At 37.5% G+C, this 23,601-nt stretch overlaps 1 protein-coding gene across 4 annotated transcripts in view; it reads right to left on the minus strand.

Moving 5' to 3' along the window:
• Ugt8a (UDP galactosyltransferase 8A) overlaps window positions 1-23,601 on the minus strand; it is a 73,411-nt gene that overhangs the window by 3,933 nt on the left and 45,877 nt on the right. For all 4 annotated transcript variants that reach the window (NR_149311.1, NM_011674.5, XM_006501309.4 and 1 more), the window contains exons 3-5: window positions 6,285-6,427; window positions 4,945-5,021; window positions 2,381-2,600 (exon numbers count right to left, since the gene is read on the minus strand). Coding sequence is in view for 3 of the 4 variants with exons in the window: in NM_011674.5 (NP_035804.2) it covers window positions 2,381-2,600; window positions 4,945-5,021; window positions 6,285-6,427 (440 nt within the window). In the remaining variant the exon portion in view is untranslated. The remainder of the gene's footprint in view (window positions 1-2,380; window positions 2,601-4,944; window positions 5,022-6,284; window positions 6,428-23,601) is intronic.

The raw sequence follows: 23,601 nt of genomic DNA on the forward strand, positions 1-23,601 counted from the left end.
TGGTAACAAGTGAGGGAAATGAATGGAAGGGAGCTAGGACTGAGGTCAGTAGCAAGCCAAGATAATCACTTGTAGGCTTTTTCTATATCCATGCTATGACAAGATACAGCTTCTAAAGACACATTTACTCTGCTATAACTATCTCCTCTATAACAAGTCCTGATGAACATGACTTAACTATGCTATAACTATCTTCTCTATAACAAGTCCTGATGAACATGACTTAAAAGTTTTACCCAAACTTTATCAGCGAACCCACATTTTGCATTATAATATAACACACTTTCTGTCTGTTGCCAAAAGGAAGTGAAAGATTTCTTCTTATTCTATTTTATTTAAAAAAGATATATGGATAAATGATTTTCCTTAAAACAGAAAAAAATGAAGCAAAATATTTTACACGCTTTCCTTCTTGATTATAATTAAACTACATTATATTTTATGAATTTATGAAAAAGAAACTTGCACAGTAAAAGCTGACGATGACTTAGAGTAGTGGTATTATAAGGATCAGTTCATCTTCATTGATTGGTTTACTTATAAGAAGGTAGTAGGCTTTCATTAAGCAAAACCAAGGCTCTAGTAAAGGAAGTAGGACTGTAATACATGTAGGTTTTAGGTTTAAAAAGCCAAAACCAACCAATCAACCAACCAAGCAACCAACCAACCAACAACAAAAATACTTTGTTTAGCAAGATTACTTGAGTTTATACAATGTCATCTAGGGAATGGCACAATGAACATATCCAAGTGTACTTCAAGACTGCAGTTAGGATTTCAGTGCAATGCAAAGAGTATAACCTGATCCTTCTCTAATTCATGCTGGCTCACACCTCAGAGAACACTGCTAACCTGAGCTGGCAACGGAGCTCACGGAAGAGTGCTTGCCTGGCATGTGCAAGCCCCTGGGCTCAATCTCTAGTTCCACAATCAGAACAAATGCACAAATTACCTTGCTGAACTACTTTTCGTAAATGTTCTTATATAATGACCCAAAGTTAGTAGCTCTCCAACTTTACCACCCCGAATCCTTCCTTTAGATTTTGAAGGCCTATGGAAAAATATTTTCCTAAGAACAGTCATGTCTCAATACGCATGAGAAATAAATATTATAGAAGGGCACAGAACACAGTGTTCCACATGCCACACTTGTGTCTAAGACACTGACTGATAGATGAGGGCCATCTCCAAGCCTACAAAAGGCAGAATAATGAGTCTTGGATGATTCCAAAATTTTATAAGTAAGCTTCACTGTTTTTATAAGAAACCATTTTTCCATCAGCATGTCTTATAATATAGCAATGGCTGTCAGCACAGTGTTCAGCCACATCACCTAGGTATAAAGAGAAATTAGATTACTCTCTTCAGTCATTTAATGGCATTTGAAGAACATGATAAACTAAACATCATGCCTTTAAATGAAGAAAATCGCTGCTTTGTTTAAAAGTACCCAGGCCAGCTGCCCACTGAGACTCACTTGTGAAGTGGGTTAACTCAGGACACATCAAGAATTTAAAAGGCAAAATAAAGATTCTAATTCATCATTCACATGAGCAAATCCATCTCAGCCACAGCTTGTGCTGGGAAAGCCAGGCAGGATGGAGAGTGCTGAGGAAGAATCAGATTGGTCTGTCTTCTGTTCGTGTTTGAATAGCTGTGTGACTGTAGGCAATTTACTGATGTTCTTTGAGCTTCAACTGCCTCATTTCTACAGTAATAGCCAAACCTCGGATACAAGGCAGCGGCCAGTGATGGCTGATCAGCACTGTCAACTTGGGTGGATTTAGAATTCCTTGAGAAACACATTTCTGTGTATGGTGTGAGAACAGTTGGGGACTTGGGCTGAGGAAAAAGCAGAAAGTCAGAATGGTGGCACTATTTCCAGTCTGCTTTCCTATCAAGATGTGAGGAAGCTCCCATACCCATAGCTGTAGGCACTCCTGCCATCAGGCCTTTGTCACTGGCACCAGGTCATACTTTCAAACCAAGGGCCAAAATTCTTCTTCTTCCATGCCACACCTTGTCAAGGACTTTGTCACAGCTATGACAGGTGTAACTAGTGCAATGGGTATCAAAGGTAAATAACAGATGCAAAATCTGACACCTTTGTTCCCACCTTTGTTTCTCTGCCTGACAAATCTTGGTGGCAAAAACCTCAGGGTCACAATCATGGATGGTTAATGTCTGTTACATTTAACTTCAAATTTTAGGAAAACAAGAAATAACAAGGATATAAGAGCTATATCTCTCCATAGCGGAATTACAGAAAACTTATTGTCAATATACTGTGTAATTAAATGTAAGCATGTATGTGAGCAAATGTGATAAATGTATGTATACATACTATCATCTATCTGCCTTATATGAGTAGAAACCTTACCTGGGATTATTGATAACTTTCACCAGGGCATCATACAGCTCTCCTTCAGTAACTGTATTCCATTCTAACAAGATCCCCATGCCTTTTGCCTGTACTCTAGTCATAGTATCATAATGGTCTCCAAACAGTGGGATTCCCACTACAGGGACACCATGATACATAGTTTCAAATATACTGTTCAAACCACCATGGCTTAGGAAGGCTCTGATATTTGAATGGCCTAAAAGATAAAAAGGAAAAAACTTATATTATTACTCCATATTTATCCAGAACTTCTTACAAGACCAACACAATAGTAAATTACATTTCAGTATGTGAATTTTTAAAGAGGTCATTTCATTGATCCATTCTTTATACCAATTAAAATGATTGTTACATATATCAGCTGAAAGTCATTTTAGGTAATTTAAACATATAACATTAATCATGAAATATAAGGCATTCTCTAAAGCACAAATTTCACATGACTAGCAAAACACACTTTAATTGCTAAACATAAACAGAAAGTCAGGACAACAACTATAAGAGATGTAGTATGGTAATATTTAGCTGTCATAGGAATGGAAAGGTTAGCTGGTCAAAATTTTAATGAGGTATTCCTTCTAGTCAATGGGGCTGTATTTCATTACAGAGATGAAAATTTGCATATGAAGTGAAAGAAAAAAAAAGTATGCTTAGGAAATGTGCTGTTGGCCAGTAAATAAATTCTATAAAGATGCAGTAATTCAAACCTATTAATACATACACTTATCAGGTACAAAACTCTGTACAAATTCTCATACTAATAGGCTCTCAGTGCCTTTGCTCTCCTAGTGCTATATAGAGAGTGCCTAGCCCTTACCTCACACTAACTAAGGATTAGATTTAAAAGTAGTCTTGGTAGCAGGATTCTTATTTGAACAAAACCTGTACTACCAAGTCCAGCATTGAAAAACAAAACAAAACAAAACAAAACAAGTTGATCTGGTATATGAATAAAAGGTGGACTAAGGCTGAAGGGAGAAGACAGAGGTTAGCCTACTTCTAGTCCTGAATGAGTCTACAGGATTCATCACAGCACCTGCAGAGGTGTCACTCAGAGCACTGTGAAAGGACTATCCTTGGAAAAGTCAGAACACCGAGATAAGAGGAACCCGAGGAGCCTTGAGGGGGTCTTTCTCACAGGACATTAAACAGCTGCGTTTTGCTCTTGGTCCACCTGTAAAGGTCAGATCTTCCTAGGTAAAAGCATCATACCGCTGCACTGAGCTAGCGAATGCTTTACTTTGCTATGGATTTTGTTTTCTTGCTAATTCCTACCTTATATGGATTCTAAAGCCACCATAACAAAGACAGAAAAGAGAAGGAGAAGAACGAAAGTAAAGGGAAAAGATTGTGTTCATTTTTGCTGTTTCATTGATTAGATTTTTGAATGAGTTAGGTAGAGAAGAATTATGTATAAAAGTTTTTCACCATTTTACAGTGAAAATTTGAAATAGCTGGATTTGTGAGTGGAGATGGTAATGGGAGAATGCTTGCCAATCATGTGAGGTCCCGTACTCAGTCCTCAGTGACAGAACACACATCCCAATTATTTAACCATTTGGTGGCATACAACTATGATTCCAGCACTAGGAGCTAGAGGCAAGACTCTGAAGCTATATAGTTGAGTACAAGTACTAAACTGCTTTTAAATAAAATAATTAATAATAATAATAATAATAATAATGAGTAAGTGTCTTGCTCTTAAGACTATTGTAGCATCTAGAAAGTATATTTTAAAATAAGTTTAAAGTATTTTAAGGTTGTTACTAGTATTTTAAGATCATTTTTAAAATATGTCATTTTATTTAATATTTATTATTAATTATGCATAAGTGGGGTCAATACTGCTCAGGTCAACAACTTTCTTTTCATTTCTTTATTACACAGAAAGGGTCGACATGGCATTTAATGAATAAATGTAATGAATAAAATTTTTCGTTTTTACTGTCATTAAACAAAGTAAAATAACTTATATTTAGGCATAATTTAAAAGATAAGCATGTAATCAATATTATTTTAATTTTGTTTAAGACCAAAATCATAACAAATAAAATTTAAAACAAATGTTTCTTTATCAAAACTACCTAGTAATTTAGGAATAATTAAGGCAAATGATCAAATTAAATTTAAATATTTCCCTTACTTTCTGCTTTTTTTTTCAGATAACTGAATAACTCCCAAATTATCTAAGATTTAGATACACCTGTAAATGAATATAGCATCAGTTATTGTTTGTTTTTATTTTAACTGGTGTTATAAACTAACCTAATCAGATATAGCTTTATACATTGCTACTAGCTTACACAATTTAATGTATGTTTTATTGACATTAAAATTGGGTGATTATTTAAAATATTTCATTACAGATTTCTGGAGCTGAATTTTACAAATAATTTTCCAACAAACAAAATTCTGGATCAGTACTCTGAATTTTGAGAATTGAAGTACTAGTAAGAATGATACCACACACACTTTCCAAGCCACTCCTACACTGACATCACGTTCACGTATCAGTCAAGTAAGTTCAGCTACTGACTTACCAAGCAGGTCATTTTGAGGCAGCCATTCTATGAGCTTAGTGTTGTTTCCTAGGTTCTTTGGTTTGGTTCCAGAAAATCTAAAACAGATACCAGACAATGGGTCTTTCAGAAATGAAGATTTATAACACACATTCATTTTGTAGACTTAACGAGTGTTATGTTATAAGATAAATTACTCATATTCTTCTGAGTAAAGTTTTGGTTTAGTATCAATAAAAATATTCCACATATAAACAGATACGATAATTTTCTCATAAAGTCTATCTATTATTGTAGATGTGGGGACCCAAATGAATATTTGCTAAATTTAATTCTACACAAGTACGCAGAAAGAAGAAAAACAACCGCTGAGCTGTCACTAACCTCCATCCTTGCAAGCCAGTGCCAACACTGAAAGGCAGCAGAAAAGTATGCTTCATTACCTTGGGTTCACAGAGATTGGCAGAGCAAAGCACATATTTAGGCTGTTTCCTATGTGGTGAACCTCAAATGTGCCTCACAACTATGAAGGTGACAAGAGTCCTCAATAAGGTGCAAGGACGATCTGAATTAACAAGCCTGACAGAGAAATCCCAATGGAACTAAAGTAAGAAGGGGGGAGTTCTGTTCAGTCAATGCCCACTTCCTAGCCCAGACTTACACACTGTGATAAAGCCTAGACAATTCACAGTATATATAATATCTTGGAGATCCTTTTTCCTTTTTGTGGAGTTGTATTCACTAATATAACTGAGCTCCAGGACTGCAAATAAATGCATGCTCAATGAAGTGTGCAGGCTTGATTCCACGCTGCAGGGTCGTCGCTGGAAGCTGGAATGTACCTGAGTTTATCTTAACCAATATTAATTAGCTGGTGAGGTACTGAGAGTTTTAGAAGCTCAGTCTCTCAGATTAAGAGTCTGGAAATATTAATAGAGGTGAGACATTAAATGTAGAGTACAAAGTACTTGGATTAATGAAGTATTTAAGTCGTTTACTCATGCATCATTAAGTACCTTATTCCAAACTGATTTGAAAAAAATATATAGACAGGCATAAAATTACAACTAAATTTTAAAAACAAGGAAAAAGTGGCGGTTTTAGCTGGAGGAAACATAAAACTGACTCTAATATAGACCATCTCATTCCACAATATATTCTGAATATATTCTATACAGGTATCTTATCAACTACAGACCTTTATGAATAAGTTTTAGATTTCAATGCAGTACAAACACAATAGAACTTCAAGATCATCTAGCCAGTGAATCAAGGTGCTAGGCTCTACAAGGGTCTGAAGACTAAATAGGGAGATATTGGGTTTCAACAGCAAAAGCTAATCTGAATTATCATGACCTTACCTCCAAATCACTTTTTGAGGCAATCTCCCCAGAGCTCCTGCCAGTTTGTTGGCAATGTCTTCTGACAGATACTTGACACCAGCTCCAAAAGACACCAGGACAAAGCCATGTTCCTGAGCACCACTTACCCACCTCTGCAGATCCTGCAACAAAAATATGGAAAACAATTTTATGAAGACCAATACAAGTCAGTGCCATCAAAAATGTACTTTGAAAAGTCTTCATATAATTTCCTTATACAAACAACAACAAAGTAAGAACAGCACATGGACTTTTCCTCTATAAAACTACAAACTGGTTTAAAAGGTTTATGTCAGGAGATAGAGAAGTTTTTCAGCTATTACGGATTATGGACACTTACCACTCTTGCAATGGACTTGAGTTCAGTTTCCAATACACACATACAACTGTCTGTAACTATAGTTTCTAGGACTATGGCAATCACTTTTGATCTATACCCATAACAAGTATGTATACACTGTGCATACATACATGTAAGAAAAACAGTCATAGTCTCTGCTCTGTCTCTGCCTCTCCTTCTTCACTAAATATCAACTCAAAAAAATAAAATAAAATAAAAAACAACCAATAGCTGAGAGGCTCAGACCCCAAAGGTCAGAACATTTTAAACATTAATCTATCCCTGGTTAGAATCAGTCTGGCGGTTCCTCAGAAAATTGACCATAGTACTACCAGAGGATCCCGCAATACCTCTCCTGGGCATATATCCAGAAGATGCCCCAACTGGTAAGAAGGACACATGCTCCACTATCTTCATAGCAGCCTTATTTATAATAGCCAGAAGCTGGAAAGAACCCAGATGCCCCTCAACAGAGGAATGGATACAGAAAATGTGGTACATCTACACAATGGAGTACTACTCAGCTATTAAAAAGAATGAATTTATGAAATTCCTAGCCAAATGGATGGACCTGGAGGGCATCATCCTGAGTGAGGTAACACATTCACAAAGGAACTCACACAATATGTACTCACTGCTAAGTGGATATTAGCCCAAAACCTAGGATTCCCAAGATATAAGATACAATTTCCTAAACACATGAAACTCAAGAAAAATGAAGACTGAAGTGTGGACACTATGCCCCTCCTTAGAATTGGGAACAAAACACCCATGGAAGGAGTTACAGAGACAAAGTTTGGAGCTGAGATGAAAGGATGGACCATGTAGAGACTGCCATATCCAGGGATCCACCCCATAATCAGCATCCAAACGCTGACACCATTGCATACACTAGCAAGATTTTATCGAAAGGACCCAGATGTAGCTGTCTCTTGTGAGACTATGCCAGGGCCTAGCAAACACAGAAGTGGATGCTCACAGTCAGCTAATGGATGGATCACAGGGCTCCCAATGGAGGAGCTAGAGAAAGAACCCAAGGAGCTAAAGGGATCTGCAACCCTATAGGTGGAACAACATTATGAACTAACCAGTACCCTGGAGCTCTTGACTCTACCTGCATATGTATCAAAAGATGGCCTAGTCGGCCATCACTGGAAAGAGAGGCCCATTGGACCCGCAAACTTTATATGCCCCAATACAGGGGAACGCCAGGGCCAAAAAGGGGGAGTGGGTGGGCAGGGGAGTGGGGGTGGGTGGATATGGGGGACTTTTGGTATAGCATTGGAAATGTAAATGAGCTAAATACCTAATAAAAAATGAAAAAAAAAAAAGAAATGTGAGAATATAAGCAAAAGACTCAACTGTCTATGTGCCAACACTTCCAGCTATACTCCTCGGGGAATCTTTTCAAACTTTGGCTGAGGTGGTTGATATGCATAAAAATGAAAGCAGTTTCTTACATGGGTAGCACTCCTGTTAGTTATGTTCTGTAAGCACAAGTTTTAGGTTAATGCAAGTCTTCTTGAATGAATCTTTCTCCAGGTTATAGAGGCTTTTACTGTGTGAACAGTAAAGGGTCCAGCAACATTTGAGGACACACTACTCCCTTAAGGACAACTCTGCTGTCTGCTGAATGGTATGCCATTGGCTGTCATCAAAAGAGGGTGGGGCTCAGTTTTGTAGTAGTATTTGTGGTCTAGAGCCTCCTGTCAATGCCACTATGTAGACCCTGCCTTTCTGTTCAGTATCATTGGGTTGCCGTCTTCTGTTGTTGTAGTTTTACAGTTTTACACCACGTTTTAGAACACACTAACCCACAGCCAAGGAGTACTACATGGTAAGAATCATGTCACACAGCTGAGCAGTGGTGACGCACGCCTTTAATCCCAGCACTTGGGAGGCAGAGGCAGGAGGATTTCTAAGCTTGAGGCCAGCCTGGTCTACAGAGTGAGCTCCAGGACAGCCAGGGCTACACAGAGAAACCCTGTCTCGAAAAAACAAAACAAAACAAAAAACAAACAAAAAAAGAGAACATGTGACATACATTTTTCCATATTTAATAATGTTTGTATAAAGGTGCTTTATGACATTTCATTCCTAGAGAAAGAAGGGCAGGAATGCAGTTTATATCCCAAATGAATTAGAGAATCAAAACCCTGTAAGAGGGAGAGTGAATGGTAGAGCCCTGTAGCCAGTGAAGGAAGCACACTTTGATTGTTGGGTAAAAACCTATCTTAGCATTATTTTCTCAGAAACTTGATTTATAATTGTATAAAAGAAACAGAGCCTACCTCAATTTTAGATTAAAATTAACATTCTCTTACATTTACCAAGCCTTGTTTCACATGATGAAAACTTAAGCATCATATCTCTAGATTCTAAGTAAGAACAAGAAGCAAATCTACTCACAATTTAAATTTTATGCACAGTTCTGAGGAAGACATATCTGAGACATGTACAAAGCTTCATAGAGAACACAGGAAACATGGCACCTTTTCCTTGTCTTGCCTTCATTTAAGTTACAACCTACCACTCAATTTTAGGATCAATACTATTTGGAAAAAGTTTATTCAGATGCAGGAAGCTTCACAGAAATGATGTAATTTCTTTCACAAAGATTTGAAACATCCCAGAGTTTTAGTAAACTTTAGTTTAATTAAGTTTTTAAAAAATACTGCTCCAGTTTTTATTTGGCATGAAGTGAAATGAAACACACACACACAACTCAGCTATTAAAAACAATGACTTCATGAATCTCTTAGGCAAATAGATGGAACCAGAAAATATCATCCTGAGTGAGGTGACACAATCACAAAAGAACACACATATTATGCACTCACTGTTAAGTGGATATTAGGCCAAGATCTCAGAATACCCAAGATACAATTCACAGAGCAAATGAAGCTCAAGAGGACCAAAGACCAAAGTGTGGATGCTTCAGTCCTTCTCAGAATGGCTAAGATAAAAAACTCAGGTAACAGCAGATACTGCCGAGGATGTGGAAAAAGAGGAATACTCCTCCATTGTTGGTGGAATTGCAAGCTTGTACAACCACTCTGGAAATCAGTCTGGCAGTTCCTCAGAAAATTGGACATAGTACTACCTGAGGATCCCGCAATACCTCTCCTGGGCATATATCCAGAAGATGTCCCAACTGGTATGAAGGACACATGCTCCACTATGTTCATAGCAGCCTTATTTATAATAGCCAGAAGCTGGAAAGAACCCAGATGCCCCTCAACAGAAGAATGGATACAGAAAATGTGGTACATTTACACAATGGAGTACTACTCAGCTCTTAAAAAGAATGAATTTATGAAATTCCTAGGCAAATGAATGGACTTGGAGGGCATCATCCTGAGTGAGGTAACACATTCACAAAAGAACTCACATGATATGTACTCACTGATAAGTGGATATTAGCCCAGAAACTTAGAATACCCAAGATACAAGATACAATTTGCAAAACACATGAAACTCAAGAAGAATGAAGACCAAAGTGTGGACACTTTGCCCCTTCTTAGAATTGGGAACAAAACACCTATGGAAAGAGTTACAGAGACAAAGTTTGTAGCTGAGACGAAAGGATGGACCATCTAGAGACTGCCATACCTGGGGACCCATCCCATAATCAGCCTCCAAATGCTGACACCATTGCATACAGCAGCAAGATTTTGCTCATAGGACCCTGATATAGCTGTATCTTGTGAGGCTATGCCAGGGCCTAGCAAACACAGAAGTGGATGCTCACAGTCATCCCATAATCAGCCTCCAAATGCTGACACCATTGCATACAGCAGCAAGATTTTGCTCAAAGGACCCTGATATAGCTGTATCTTGTGAGGCTATGCCGGGGCCTAGCAAGCACAGAAGTGAATGCTCACAGTCATCTATATGATGAAACACAGGGCCCCCAATGGAGGAACTAGAGAAAGTACCCAAGGAGCTAAAGGGATCTCCAACCCTATAGGTGGAACAACAATATGAACTAACCAGTACCCCCGGAGCTCTTTTCTCTAGCTGCATATGTAGCAGAAGATGGCCTAGTCGGCCATCATTGGGAAGAGAGGCCCCTTGGTCTTGCAAACTTTATATGCCTCAGTACAGGGGAACGCCAGGGCCAAGAAGTAGGAGTGGGTGGGCAGGGGTGTGTGTGTGGGGAGGGTATGGGGAACTTTTGGGATAGCATTTGAAATGTAAATGAAGAAAATGCCAAATTAAAAAAAAAAAAAAAGAATGACTCTGGGTATATGCTAGCTGCCTATGTATTCAAGTCAACAAAAGACCCTGTGTCAAAAGATAAGTTGAGGCATGATCTGTCTGCCACTGCATGCATGTTTATTGCACACAAACCTGCACACACATGGACAAATAGTGCACCACACAAATAAACTCATTTTAAAAATGAAAATAAACAAAAAGTCTAAGAAACTTTGGGAAAGCACAGGTAGTTTACTTTTCTAGGTATAATGTGTCCCCAGAATCTAGAACAATTATGTTTCTTAATGTTAGCAAATGGGGCAGAGCAATGAAGGTGGCTGATGGAGACACACTGTTGTCAGCTGTGATCTGGAGATTTTCATCGGAGAGTAAGGGAGTTATAAAACTACAGGTCTAGGGAACATATGAGTTTCTATACTCTCACAGATCATGAATCACAGAAGGATAAAAAAAAAAAGGTTAAACGGAATTAAAAAGATGATTTATCTATAGATACAAAAGAACCCATTAGTCGGACTCTGGAATGGTCTTCCTGAGTCAGAGACAACAGAGGTCACAAAAGAAACAAGTGGATCTCACTAAAGATCAAACACCCCACAGAAAATACAAGGGATGAAGCAATAAACTAGAAGGAATTTAGAACATACTATAAAGGGTTAGTATGAAAACCAAATAAACATAAATATACATAAATGACTTGAAAAAACTGGCCCCAAGGAATGTTAAATTGCACAAACATTCCAGGAAAGTGTTTCACCTTATTTCAGAGGAACATAAACTCACAATGTTCACATCATCTACAAGCATTCTATGAAATGCTAAGACCCAACAATGTAATCCATTTAACCTTAAACATTTAAAGAAATGATTTTAATGTTCACTTACTAAGTGTTACAGTTTTGAAATTCTCTTTCAACTTCTTTTTTTTTTTTTTTTTTTTTTTTCAGAAAGAGTACAATCTAAGTGGCCTCTGGGTATCCCAGCAGTCTTTTCCCACTGTAAGACTCAAGTGGTATTTTTCTCTCAGTAATTCAGCAGTATGAGCTCTTTAGTGTATTAATTTTCCATCCATCCAGAACTTAAGAGATCTTCCATGGATCTAGAATAATAAGACTGAGTTCTATAGTCGGTTTTGCTCCTTTTTTTTTGATATTTTATTTATTTACATTTCAAATGTGATCCCCTTTCCCGATTTCTCACCCCCCCCAGAGGCCCCCCTCCTCCTGCTTTTTGCTTTGAGGCAGGATCTTGCTATGAAGTTCCTGTAACTCTGAAACTAGTCATGTAGCTATGTCTACACTGAATCCACAGCAATCTCCACGTCTTAGCCTCCCAAGTACACCATCATGCCTGCCTTCATCTTTCCATCTTTTTTTTTTTTTTTTTTTGTCTGTCTGTCTGTTTGTTTTGTTTTGTTTTGTTTTTTGAGACAGGGTTTCTCTGCGCAGCCCTGGCTGTCCTGGAACTCACTGTGTAGACCAGGCTGGCCTCAAACTCAGAAATCTGCCTGCTTCTGCCTCCCAAATGCTGGGATTAAAGGCGTGCACCACTACACCCTGCCCATCATTGTTTTTAATCATCTCATTAGTTTGCTTGCTCAGTACAATGTATTGAATATTTCATCTCCTCAATGATTCAAACTGTCACCATCTTGCTTTCTAAATTCTGCTCAGTTCTACTTATCTGTCATTCCTGATAATTCTGAAATTTATTGCTATTTTATATAATTTATTGTTTGCATGGTTCAATTTTTCTCGTTACATTTATTTTGCAATTAGGTTAATTTTACATTTGATACATTTTAATTACTTTTAAAGTCAAAACAATGTTACTTTTGTGCACTGTGAGTATTTATGCACATATGCATAGACTATGTATTCCATTTCATGTAAAATGTAAATTTAGAAATCCTAACCATTCCTTTATATTCAGATGTCAGTACAACACTCTATACCACCAGGTGGCATGGCAGGCATAGAGCAGAGATGCTTGGCTTCAAACATCCCTGTGTCTAAGACTGGTGCTCATATCTAAGGGTTCTGGGAACTAACCCCCAGGGGAACAACTCTCCAATCTGGAAATGAAGCTAATGATCAAAACAATGCAACAAACATTCTACATGAACATAGGAACACAGATGTTAGAGGCTACCCCACTATATGTGGATAAATAATTTCATGTCTACACAATTTAATTGCCAGATCTGTGCTAACCCCTCTCCCCCTCTCTCCTTTCTCTCTCTTTCTCTCTCTCTCTCTGAATATGTACATTTTGGAAAGAAAGCCACAAAATAAAATAATCATATTGTCTTCTTACAGTGCTAAGTAAGTTTCCTTAAAATTTTTACAGGAAAATATTTGTTTGTTTATAATAATCATTGCTATATGTTAAAATGTCTGCTTTGTTTAACAGCTACCACATAACTATGGAGTGATTTGGTTTCTATCTGCCAGATTCCTTTCTCTGGATCAATTATATACCAAATGGCTTGACTTGGTCATAAGAGACAGAAATCAGGTAGTTAGTTGTATATGCTGTCCTCTTACTAGTCCACCTACTTTATCTAGTGTTGTTCAGCATGAAGGAGTACAGTACGTGGGCTCTGTGACAGGAGACTGGGTACAATGAGAGTTAAAGAATATAGCAAAGTGGTGATCTAAAAGTACCACAATTTCAGTATTTTTAGGTAAAACTGATGGATGCTGAAAAGTCATGGAGAGTATAGGAATCTAGGTAGTTCTTCAACTTTTCAGAGACCATTACTGAATAATTGATGTTTCCCCCTCTATCCAAAAGCAAACAGAAGACTCCTATTAATTTTAGATCATGTAAACCCTCAAATAACTCTTGCTGAACCAATAAAAGACTAACTAAAGATCGGATGGTGCAGTTCTGCCTCAGTCTTCACTGAGGCTTCATTCTGATGGTATAAGAATCTTCCAAACTTAGAAAAGCTATTCATGTCTGATGCCTAGAACAGACTGGGTTGCAGTAGCTAGCTCTAGCTATGTCCTGCTGGCACCCAGTGATCCAAACTTATACCTCTTTCTCCACCCAAAACTGGGAGCCTGGAGAGAGGGTCAGCACAGGCAAGAAAACTTTAACACTGTATCCTTTGTCAGGCCCATGCATTCTGAGGGAAAGAATGCCTGGACTGTGAGGGAGTCCTACACAAAGATGGCAATAGAAGAAAAGGGGGAGGGAGCTGAGAGCACTTTTGTTGTTACCAACACCAACATCAATAGGGCTTTTTTTCTACTCTCTTTTACCATGTCTGATATAAAGAATGTTCTGCTTAGATCAGGTGGGCTGCAAATAATTGAAATATTTATTTTGTAAAATTCAGCAACTAGAATAACAGGAAATATTTTGATACAAAATCTTTTAAAACGAGCTCCAGGCATCATATGATTTTGACTACTACCAGAATAGTTTAACAAGACTTACTAAATAAAAATTAAAGATTTAAAAAAAAAGAATAAAAGTTAGGGCTAGATAGAGAGCATGAGATAAAGTGCTTGCTGCATGAGGAACAGAGTTCAGGGTCTCAGCACTCATGCAAAAGTCAGATGTGCCAGGACCTGGCTGTGACCCCAGGCCTAGGGCATGAAAGCAGGCAAATCATGGCCTTGCCAAGATGGTGATCTCTGAGCTCTGTATGTCTAAGAGACCATGTATCATAAAACAAAAGGCACTGGATAGCAATCCCTGATCACATATACCAGCACCAGTAAGTACATACAACACACACACACACACACACACACACACACACACACACACAACTCAAAATGAACGTTTGGGAACATATTTTCCTCCAAGTCCATTTCCACTCCTTGCTATGTGATGTCAATCAAGTCACTAGAAGCCTGGCTTCTTCACCTCCATAAGTGCAGGTAACACAGGACATGGAGATCAAATGAGATCAAATATTTTAGAAGTACTTTGTCAGTTAAAAACAAGCTTGTTCTTTTACCTAGCTGAGATGTCTAACAAGTAATATGCAAATTAAGGGACGAAAAGACATGCATTTCAAGGAAAAGGAAGATAGGAAAAGACAGTCCTCCTGAAACAAAATATTTTCTTTATATTTTGTTACCATATTTTACATTCCTCAGCATAGAGCTAGCTGGAATAAATAAATAAAGGAAAAATATTACAATGTTTTTCATAAAGTGTAAAGTTGTCAAGTTTTCTAAAACATTCAAATGCTTTCCAGGTTTATCCAGGAATTTAAGCAGCAACTAACCTAAAGATGCATTAGAGAGATCAATGTCAAGGTGATGACTAAGTCTTCCTAACACTGAACATTCGAGAGAATAAAAAACCCTGAAAGAGACATTCATTCCCACCGAGGTACTGAGGTATCTGTTTTCCTTCCCAGTAGGCTTGTAATTTTTACCAGCACAGTTACAATTAGAAGTAAGCACAATTTGAAACCTTTTGAGGAAAGCTACATTTTCAAGGTTCTTCAGACCTTCAACAAACTGCAGACAGGCATTGCTGACATCCCAAGGATACGAGCACAGCAATGTGCTGAGAAGCTGTGGAAAGTACAGTGGGTAAACAAAAGAGCAGATATGAAGCAAACAAAGGAAACCAACTAGAAAAGCAAGTCTCTCAAACTGATATGTAAATCTTCCTTATGTTACAGGAGTAAAGGAAGAATCCAGAGATGTAAGAAGGCTAGTGATTTGGAAACAGATTTGAAATGAGCATGTGTACAAGAGAGAAGAGATCAAGATGCATATGTGGTAGGTACCTTTCTTCATGAATGAGTGCAGAGTATAGCTCTGCAGCCTAAAACACATTCCCTAATCTCCTGTCAAGGTAAACAGCAAAATTATGCTGTAAAACCATGGACATGTGTACTACTTACAGTTTCAAGGCAAAGGATACAGTGCCTTTATTTGCTCTCCAGGCATATTTATTTCATCAATGATGCAATCACTGTTAAACAAACTTGTATCGGCCACAGTTTATGTGTGTGGGACTATACACTAGGAATATAAAAGAGCAAGATATGGTTTCCTGCCTGGAAGTACAAAGTCCAACCCAGATTCCTGGCCTTCACTAACAGGGAATTAACACTGCCTTTGCTGCACTACCTCCTGTGATGACCAAGTGAATTCCTTGGAAATAAATTTTTTTAATTTTAAAAAGCTCACTTGTGTTAAATACCGGGGAGCTACATCTTACTTTCTACTGATTTCAGAGTTGTATTGCTGGAGAAATAATTTAATGACAATCAATTCCAGTTTGTAGGCTAAATCTTTCCAGTATCCATTAGAAATACATTTAGACTTAAATAAAATAGTAAAAAGACACTGGAAGCATAAGAACTTCATCATAAGTATTAGAAATTATTTTTCTAGTATTGTGACATTGGTATTTAGTGTTTCTAAATTATAAGCCAGTATAGAGCAGAACAGAAAAGTGAGAACTTGTTTAAAACTAGTCTAACACATAATTACCAAGGTAATCACTTAAGCAGTTTTTCCAGGTTGATGGTAACAGTTAAGTTAGTTGCTCTCAAATGCTTTATGAAATAGTCCATCTTCTGCTGTACAAAGGCCATATATCCATGACTTCATGGATATTTCCATTAGCTCCTGTTCTGGTCTAATCAGATGAACACTGTGTAAACTTAAGAAAGATGGAGAAAGCTTTGGTCTACTTTTTGGCAAGAATGACAATGTAATATATGCCCGTCTCCCTCTTACTCTTCACTTAGATAATAGCTTTATCCAATTTTACAGGAAGTAAACTATCTTATACAATAAAGTTAATGACCCAGAAGTAATGGTACATTGATCTCAGGATGAGTAGTTGGTCATCTCAGGGGAAGCATGTATGCCTTGGATAGAAATATGCTGAACAGTAACAGCCTGCTAAAACTGTATATCCTTCCATGTATAACCTTATATAAAGAAAATAGTAAATGTCAATAGAGTGCTATTGGAAAAATAATAGGATGATGAGGCAAAGAAAAGAATGCTATCTGGATTGAGTCATGGCTATATAAATAAAGAATGAACTTCAGCTATCTAACATCACTATAACCCAACTAGTAATGCTAGATTCCCTGGGGAAATGGGTGGAAAGATCATGCAATCAGTATGTACTGCACTGCCAATTCTATAGCACTAAAACCTGAATTAGTCTCCTCTCCTTATATTCCATGACCAAATCATTTTGTGAATACTGTAGGGGAGGTAGAGAAGTCTATGTGAGAAATTATCTTTAAGCAGACGATAACCATGGGCTTTCTCACCTATTTCCTTAACTTATTCCTGGCCCTTCTCATGAAAGTTCGCTTCCCACTCTGAAACACTATATTCGAAAGTTTTACTCAATCTTTAATCCTTACCTGATGCTCAAGTTCTCAGTATTTCTTTTTATTTTATAAGAACACTTAACCTTCTGATGGTTTGCCCAAGGATCACAATCTGTACGCCTTATTCTAAAGACTGTCCACTCTCTTAGCTTATTCTGGCTCTGCTAACTTGGGTCCTCTGCTCACAGCTTCTCTCCACATGACAGTACATTCATCTATTCAAACTCAACAAATCACTCAAGGTCAGCTCCTATGCTACCTACTGCACCAGTCCTTATCTGATTTTGCCAAGATTAATCATGCATGCATTCTTCATTTCTCTTCTTTGCTACATATATCTATGGCACTATTCAGACAGGGACTGCTTATATCAAAGAAAAGAGCATGATCAGTTAAAAAACAGTTTATAAAGCATTTAAATTTTTTTAGAAATCCCTGAGTTTATTAAGTAAGTTCATTCTGGACCCCCTTATCTGACAAATACTTTCTGAAAACTGAGTAATCCTCAAAATAAATTTAAAACTCTACTAACAGAAATAGAAAGTACCACCAGGGCAGCAACTGTAATAGAACAAGAAAGGGCAATCATAGCATTAGATATGCTTTTCATTAAAAGGTAAAGCATATATTTTAAAGTAAAAATGACTTTATATATTTGTAAGAGGTAGCAACAATGGAAAGAGTGTAAGTTTTTAAAACACATCTCAAACAAAAGAAGGGTTTGGATGTTAAACTGCAATGGTCCCAGAGGACATCATGCAGGTGAGATTATAGGCATGTCAATTCCAAAGGCAGTAAGTGTAACCACTCAGCTAATCACCACAAATGCTTTGGCCCCCTGGGCAGAGGGAATCAATGATCCTAATGCCTAAGGTCCTCTGGGGTATAATCTCTGCTGTGAAGTCATCTTGGGAAACTCTCTACATACCAATCAAGTGTGGCTTAAAAACCCACTGGTCCAAAACACCACTGCTTTAAATGAATACTTCACGATTTTGAACCATTACTCACTGAATAAATTACTGTTCATTGAATTTAAATAACTGTATATAGAACAGTTCTCAAAGTGGAAGAAAACAACGTGTACTAGTACAGCCATGACTAGTAAAACACAGCAAAAGCCATGAAGTCAGAACAGCTGTTGACACAGCCCAGCAAAGCTGAGTCCAGTGTTTTTGCTACTGTGCTCGCTGTCTTTCACTTTGGGTTTCTGATCTCTACATGATGCATTTGTGGGGAACATTTTACATCATGATTCATTTATGTTTCTTTTTCCTCAGAAAATTATTTCTGCTCTCAAAAAATAACCTTATCTGGCTCTCCTCAGGGTTCTCCCTTGCCATGGGCACTATGAAAAGCATATAAAAATGATTACCCCCAATTTTTTTTGGCACACCTGCCCCTAAGCAAACTCAGAAACAAGAGATTTGGTAACAGATCAGATTACAGGCCTCTTCCTATGTATAGTCCACAGGACATTGCCCCCCCCCCCGAAAATAAAAAACTTAATAACAAGGTTACTTTGCCTAAAACAACATTTGATAATATGATATAAAATTACCATAAAACATAAGCATTTGCCAATCATTAGGACACTGGTAAGCTTCAATGAGGTCTTTTAACTAAAAACCAAAAAGAAAATAAATGAGTTGAACAAGTCAGCCTGCAGCCTGGGAGAGTTTTCAAACGTTTAAGCCAGGCTCTCACAGTTATACTTCAATCACTGTGCACTGTTTAAGGTTTGGAAACTCATCTAGATGGACTCAAATACTTTTCTATCTGTTTAATGATGAACTTTCCTGAAGAACAGAATGCCATATGTCATAAATGCTCACAGTCTAAAATGATTTGAGATTAATAATACCTAATATCTCTGTAGTTGTAACACTTGTCTAGTAACAAAATGATATGATCTGTACTTCTTTTGAAATGAAGCTTGTCACTTTTGTAGAATCTGTATAAAGAAATATCCTGGTTGCTACTCAGTCAGATCCAAGATTCTTCCAGCCATGGTCTCCAATTACTCCCTTCCATTACTCCCTTCCATCTGATCAATGCAAGACAGCAACCAAAAGGAGGCCATTGGAAGATGAATAGCTCTTAAATTCCCAACCAATGGCCTTTATTATAAAATGCTGATGTGAGCATATACTCTATAAGACAATCTAAAGACCATTGAAAGTTTCCCATCAGAATTAAGTTCCCTACTGGCAATGATGAAGAGAGAACAATGTTGTATAGGAAGAACTCTCAGCCAGTGCTGCAAGTGTTCCACTGTTTCCTATGATACATTTATATTCCCTCTCTCTCTCTCTCTCTCTCTCTCTCTCTCTCTCTCAGAGGAAAGGATTTATTTTGCTTACAGGTCCATATCTCATTCATTCTGTCATAGAAGGAAGCAAGAACTCAAGCAGGGCAGGAACCTGAGTACAGAAATAATGCAGAGACCATGCTGCTGCTTAATGACCTGCTCCCCATGGCTTTCTCAGCCTGCTTTCTTATAAAACCTAGGATCCCCTATGCAGGGGAATTATTACTACCCACAATGGACTGGGCCTTCTTCTTCTTCTTCTTCTTCTTTTTTAAAAATTAGATATTTTCTTTATTTATATATCAAATGTTATCCTCTTTCCTAGTTTCCCTTCTAAAAATCTCCTATCCCCTCCACCATCCCTCTACTTACTGGTTGTTCTTTGGTGGTGGTGGTGGTTTCTTGGGTTTTTTTTTTTTTTTTTTTTTTTTTGGTTGTTTGGTTCTTTTGTTTAGTTGACTGTTTTGTTATGTTTTCATCCTGCTTTAATCCACAGATAGTATTTTACTTTCTATACTGCTACTTGAGTTTAAAATTTTGTTACATCTAAGTATTTTTTAAAGATCCATGAAATACTGAACTAAACTGTAAGTAAATCCCACTTTTGTGCCATAATGGCAAGATTTAAAAACTAATGTCTTTCCCTTAAACTGCTCCACAAAATCTAAATAAAAATCTCATTATACACTCTGGATCTGGCTTAACTAAGAGGGAAAAAATGAGGAAGAAAAAACGATTTTATATAGACTGCTACTCTAGAAAAATGTATGTAAATTATTTAAATACTAATTTCTCATTACAAGCAAGGCATTTGTAATCTTCCTTGTGCATAAATGTGTCACTTTGATCTGTTCAAACTAGCTTCAAATATGTGGCAATGGAATTCCATCCTACATAGTGAAGAATAAAGGGACTCAGACAGGAAATCATAGACTAGTCAGGAAAAGGCCTCAAAAGAAAGGCACTATTAAGTTGATGCTACAGACTCTTCCCAGAATGAGAAAAGACAAACAAGACTAAGTGGTACCTACTAGCTAGTCTACAAACTACCTACTAACTAGTCTACAAAGAACGTCCTCTGAGATGCTTCAGCAGCAAAAGTCACTTGTTGCTCTTACACAGTACCCAAGTTTGTTTCGCAGCTTGTACATTCTGTCTCCTGCTCCAGGATATAGGATTCCCTCTTCTGACATGCATCTGGTGCACATAATTACACACAGGCGAAATACGTAGACATAAAAATGAAATATAAAAATTAAACGAAACAAAATCCACTGTTATACTTAAGTTAATCTCCCTCCCCCTCCCCGCCATGGAACCCTAAGTGATAAGTACTATTGCTGGGAAACTACTTTGCTCATTAAATCAGTTTTGCTGTGCTCTGCACTTTTTATTGCACAATCAAGTGGAGCTGAGGTGTTTTGTACTACACAAATAATGTATGCATGCATTCAGTGCAATTAAATGAGAAGTTACCATTTTTCTAGTAAATTTCACATAGTTAATGTCTTTTATCAACTTTTATTACCAGTAAAGAGAAAAATAAATGGACTTTTTCACACTAAATGGCACATTTGTTTTAAGTCACTAATAAACTTCATGGGAATCTCTATTTTCTTTTAGTTTTAATTTTTTATAGGATGCCTTACACTTACCTTGGTGACCATACTAGCCTTAGAATCGCAGCTTTACTGGCTCAGCCTCCTGAGCACCAGGATTGAAGGTCTGTGCCACTAAAACTGGGTAATGGAAAGCCGTCTTTAAGGATCACATTACATGTTTGCTTCTTCAAAAGTAGCAAGGGAACTTTAAAGCATAGAAGTTAAGAATGATCAGGAACAAAATACCCATGGATCGAGTTATAGAGACAAGATTCGGGCAGATCATGAAGGAATGATCATCCAGAGACTGCCCCACTTGGAGATCCACCCCATAACCAACCACCAAACCCAGACACTAGGCAGATGCCAATAAGAGCCTGCTGACAGGAGCCTGATTTAGCTGTCTCCTGCAAGGCTCTGCCAGTGCCTGGCAAATACAGAAGTGGCTACTAGCAGTTATCCATTGTACAGAGCACAAGTCCCCAGTGAAGGAGCCAGAGAAATACCCAGGGAGCTGAAGGGGACTAAAGCCCCATAGAAGGAACATCAATATGAACTAACCAGTACCCTCAGAGCTCCTTGGAACTATACCACCAAACAAAGAAAACATTTGGTGGAACTTGTAGTTCTAGCTATATTTGTAGCAGAAGATGACCTGGTTGGTCATCAATGGGAGGAGAGGCCCTTGGTCCTGTGAAGGCTCTATGCCCCAGTATAGGGGAATGCCAGGACCAGGAATGGGAGTGGGTAGGTTAGGGAGCAGGGGGAGGCAGGAGGGGATAGGGGATTTTTGGAGGGGAAACTAGGAAAGGGGATAACATTTGAAATGTAAATAAAGAAAATAATTAATAAAAAATTGATCAGGAACAGAGCCACATGAATGACACTTTAGGGCCTTTCCCATAAATTTTGCCAAACAGTAAAATTTAAGTGCGTCTACCAGAAGCATCTCTGAGCTAACTCTCTTTTAGAGATCCACTGTAAATCTCCTGTAATATGTCTTTTTATTATTCATATTAAATATGACAAGGAACATTATCTTTGTATTCATGTGTGTTTACAACTAATTCTCTCCTAAAGAGCTCTTTGGAGGAAATGTACTATTCTCTCTTCTGTCTCTCAAACCTTGTAAAGCTCTAGCTCACAGGAAGAAATTAATAAACTCTTGCAATGTTTCTCTATCTGACAAAATGACAAAAAATTACAAATACATTCACTCACCTAATAGGATTTTACTATGTACATGGTATGTATGTGAAAAGAGTTCAGAAATACACAAGGAAATAGAGAACAGTACTCTAAAATAATGTTACCTAAGGCCCTTCAATAATATTATTATTTTTTTTTATCCCCCCCCTTCCCTTTTCCCTCTTACTCCGGCCCATAGGGTTTTGTTTTGTTTTGTTTGTTTTGTTTTCTTGTTTTTTGTTTCTCATTATGGGTGGTTGTGAGCCACCATGTGGTTGCTGGGATTTGAACTCATGACCTCCAGAAGAGTAGTCAGTGCTCTTAACCGCTGAGCCTTCTCGCCAGCCCACCCTTCGATATTATTACCTTTACATGTAGTGGAACATTTTTCTCCAAGCTTCATACGTTCCCTCTTTATTAGAACCAAATGGAAGGTAGAGAACTTTCAGACAACTTCTTGTCATTGCAGAGTTTAGTGCTATTTGTCAATGATACTCTTGCCTATCCCAAATAAAAGTCAAGTTATTCACAGGTTGTATCACTGGCTACTACTTAATAACTATTAAATTCCAAATTATATTTTAACCATTAATTTCTGTCCTTTTGAATAAGAAAGCCTAATTGTAGACAAAGCCGTTGTCATCATTTTGTATAAAAACATCATTTTTAATATTTAATATAAACAAATCAGAAAAAAAAATATCACTCTTAGCAACAGAGTCCTGACTTGGCAGTTTCTAACTTTAGATTGTGACCAAACATATAAAATAACACTGAAGTAACAAGCACAACAAAAAGGTGTTCTATTCTCATCCTTTAAAGAGAATGTCTAGCTTATGGTAATGCTTTGCAGTTTACATAACAAAATAGAGCAAGTTATAACCACAGTATGTAATGGCCTGGCCAACACATATTAGCATCATGTTAACAAGATGTACATATGATTATAATTTACAGAGTAGAAGTTTACTGATGTTTTCGCTTCAGTATAAGGTTATACTACTAACTCTCTCGTTATATCACCTTGAGCTGTAATATTTTGCTGCCTCTACTTTCACGTGACTGGACAACTGTATGTTGTTGAATCACCTAGCCAGCACTGACAGCTGAGTAAACTCAGCACTGATCCTTTCACTAAGTAGAACTTCAATTTACTTGCCCATCCTGTCACAACTATTTAGTTTGTAAGCAATGGGATTACAGTTTATTGTTTGACTTTTGTTGGTATATGATAAAGAAAGTATTTATTTTAGTTCAAAAGGAGTACACTGCTTTCAAGGCTCTTAAGGGGGCAGATA

This window comes from Mus musculus, chromosome 3 (assembly GCF_000001635.26).
Source record: "Mus musculus strain C57BL/6J chromosome 3, GRCm38.p6 C57BL/6J".
Taxonomy (NCBI): domain Eukaryota; kingdom Metazoa; phylum Chordata; class Mammalia; order Rodentia; family Muridae; genus Mus; species Mus musculus.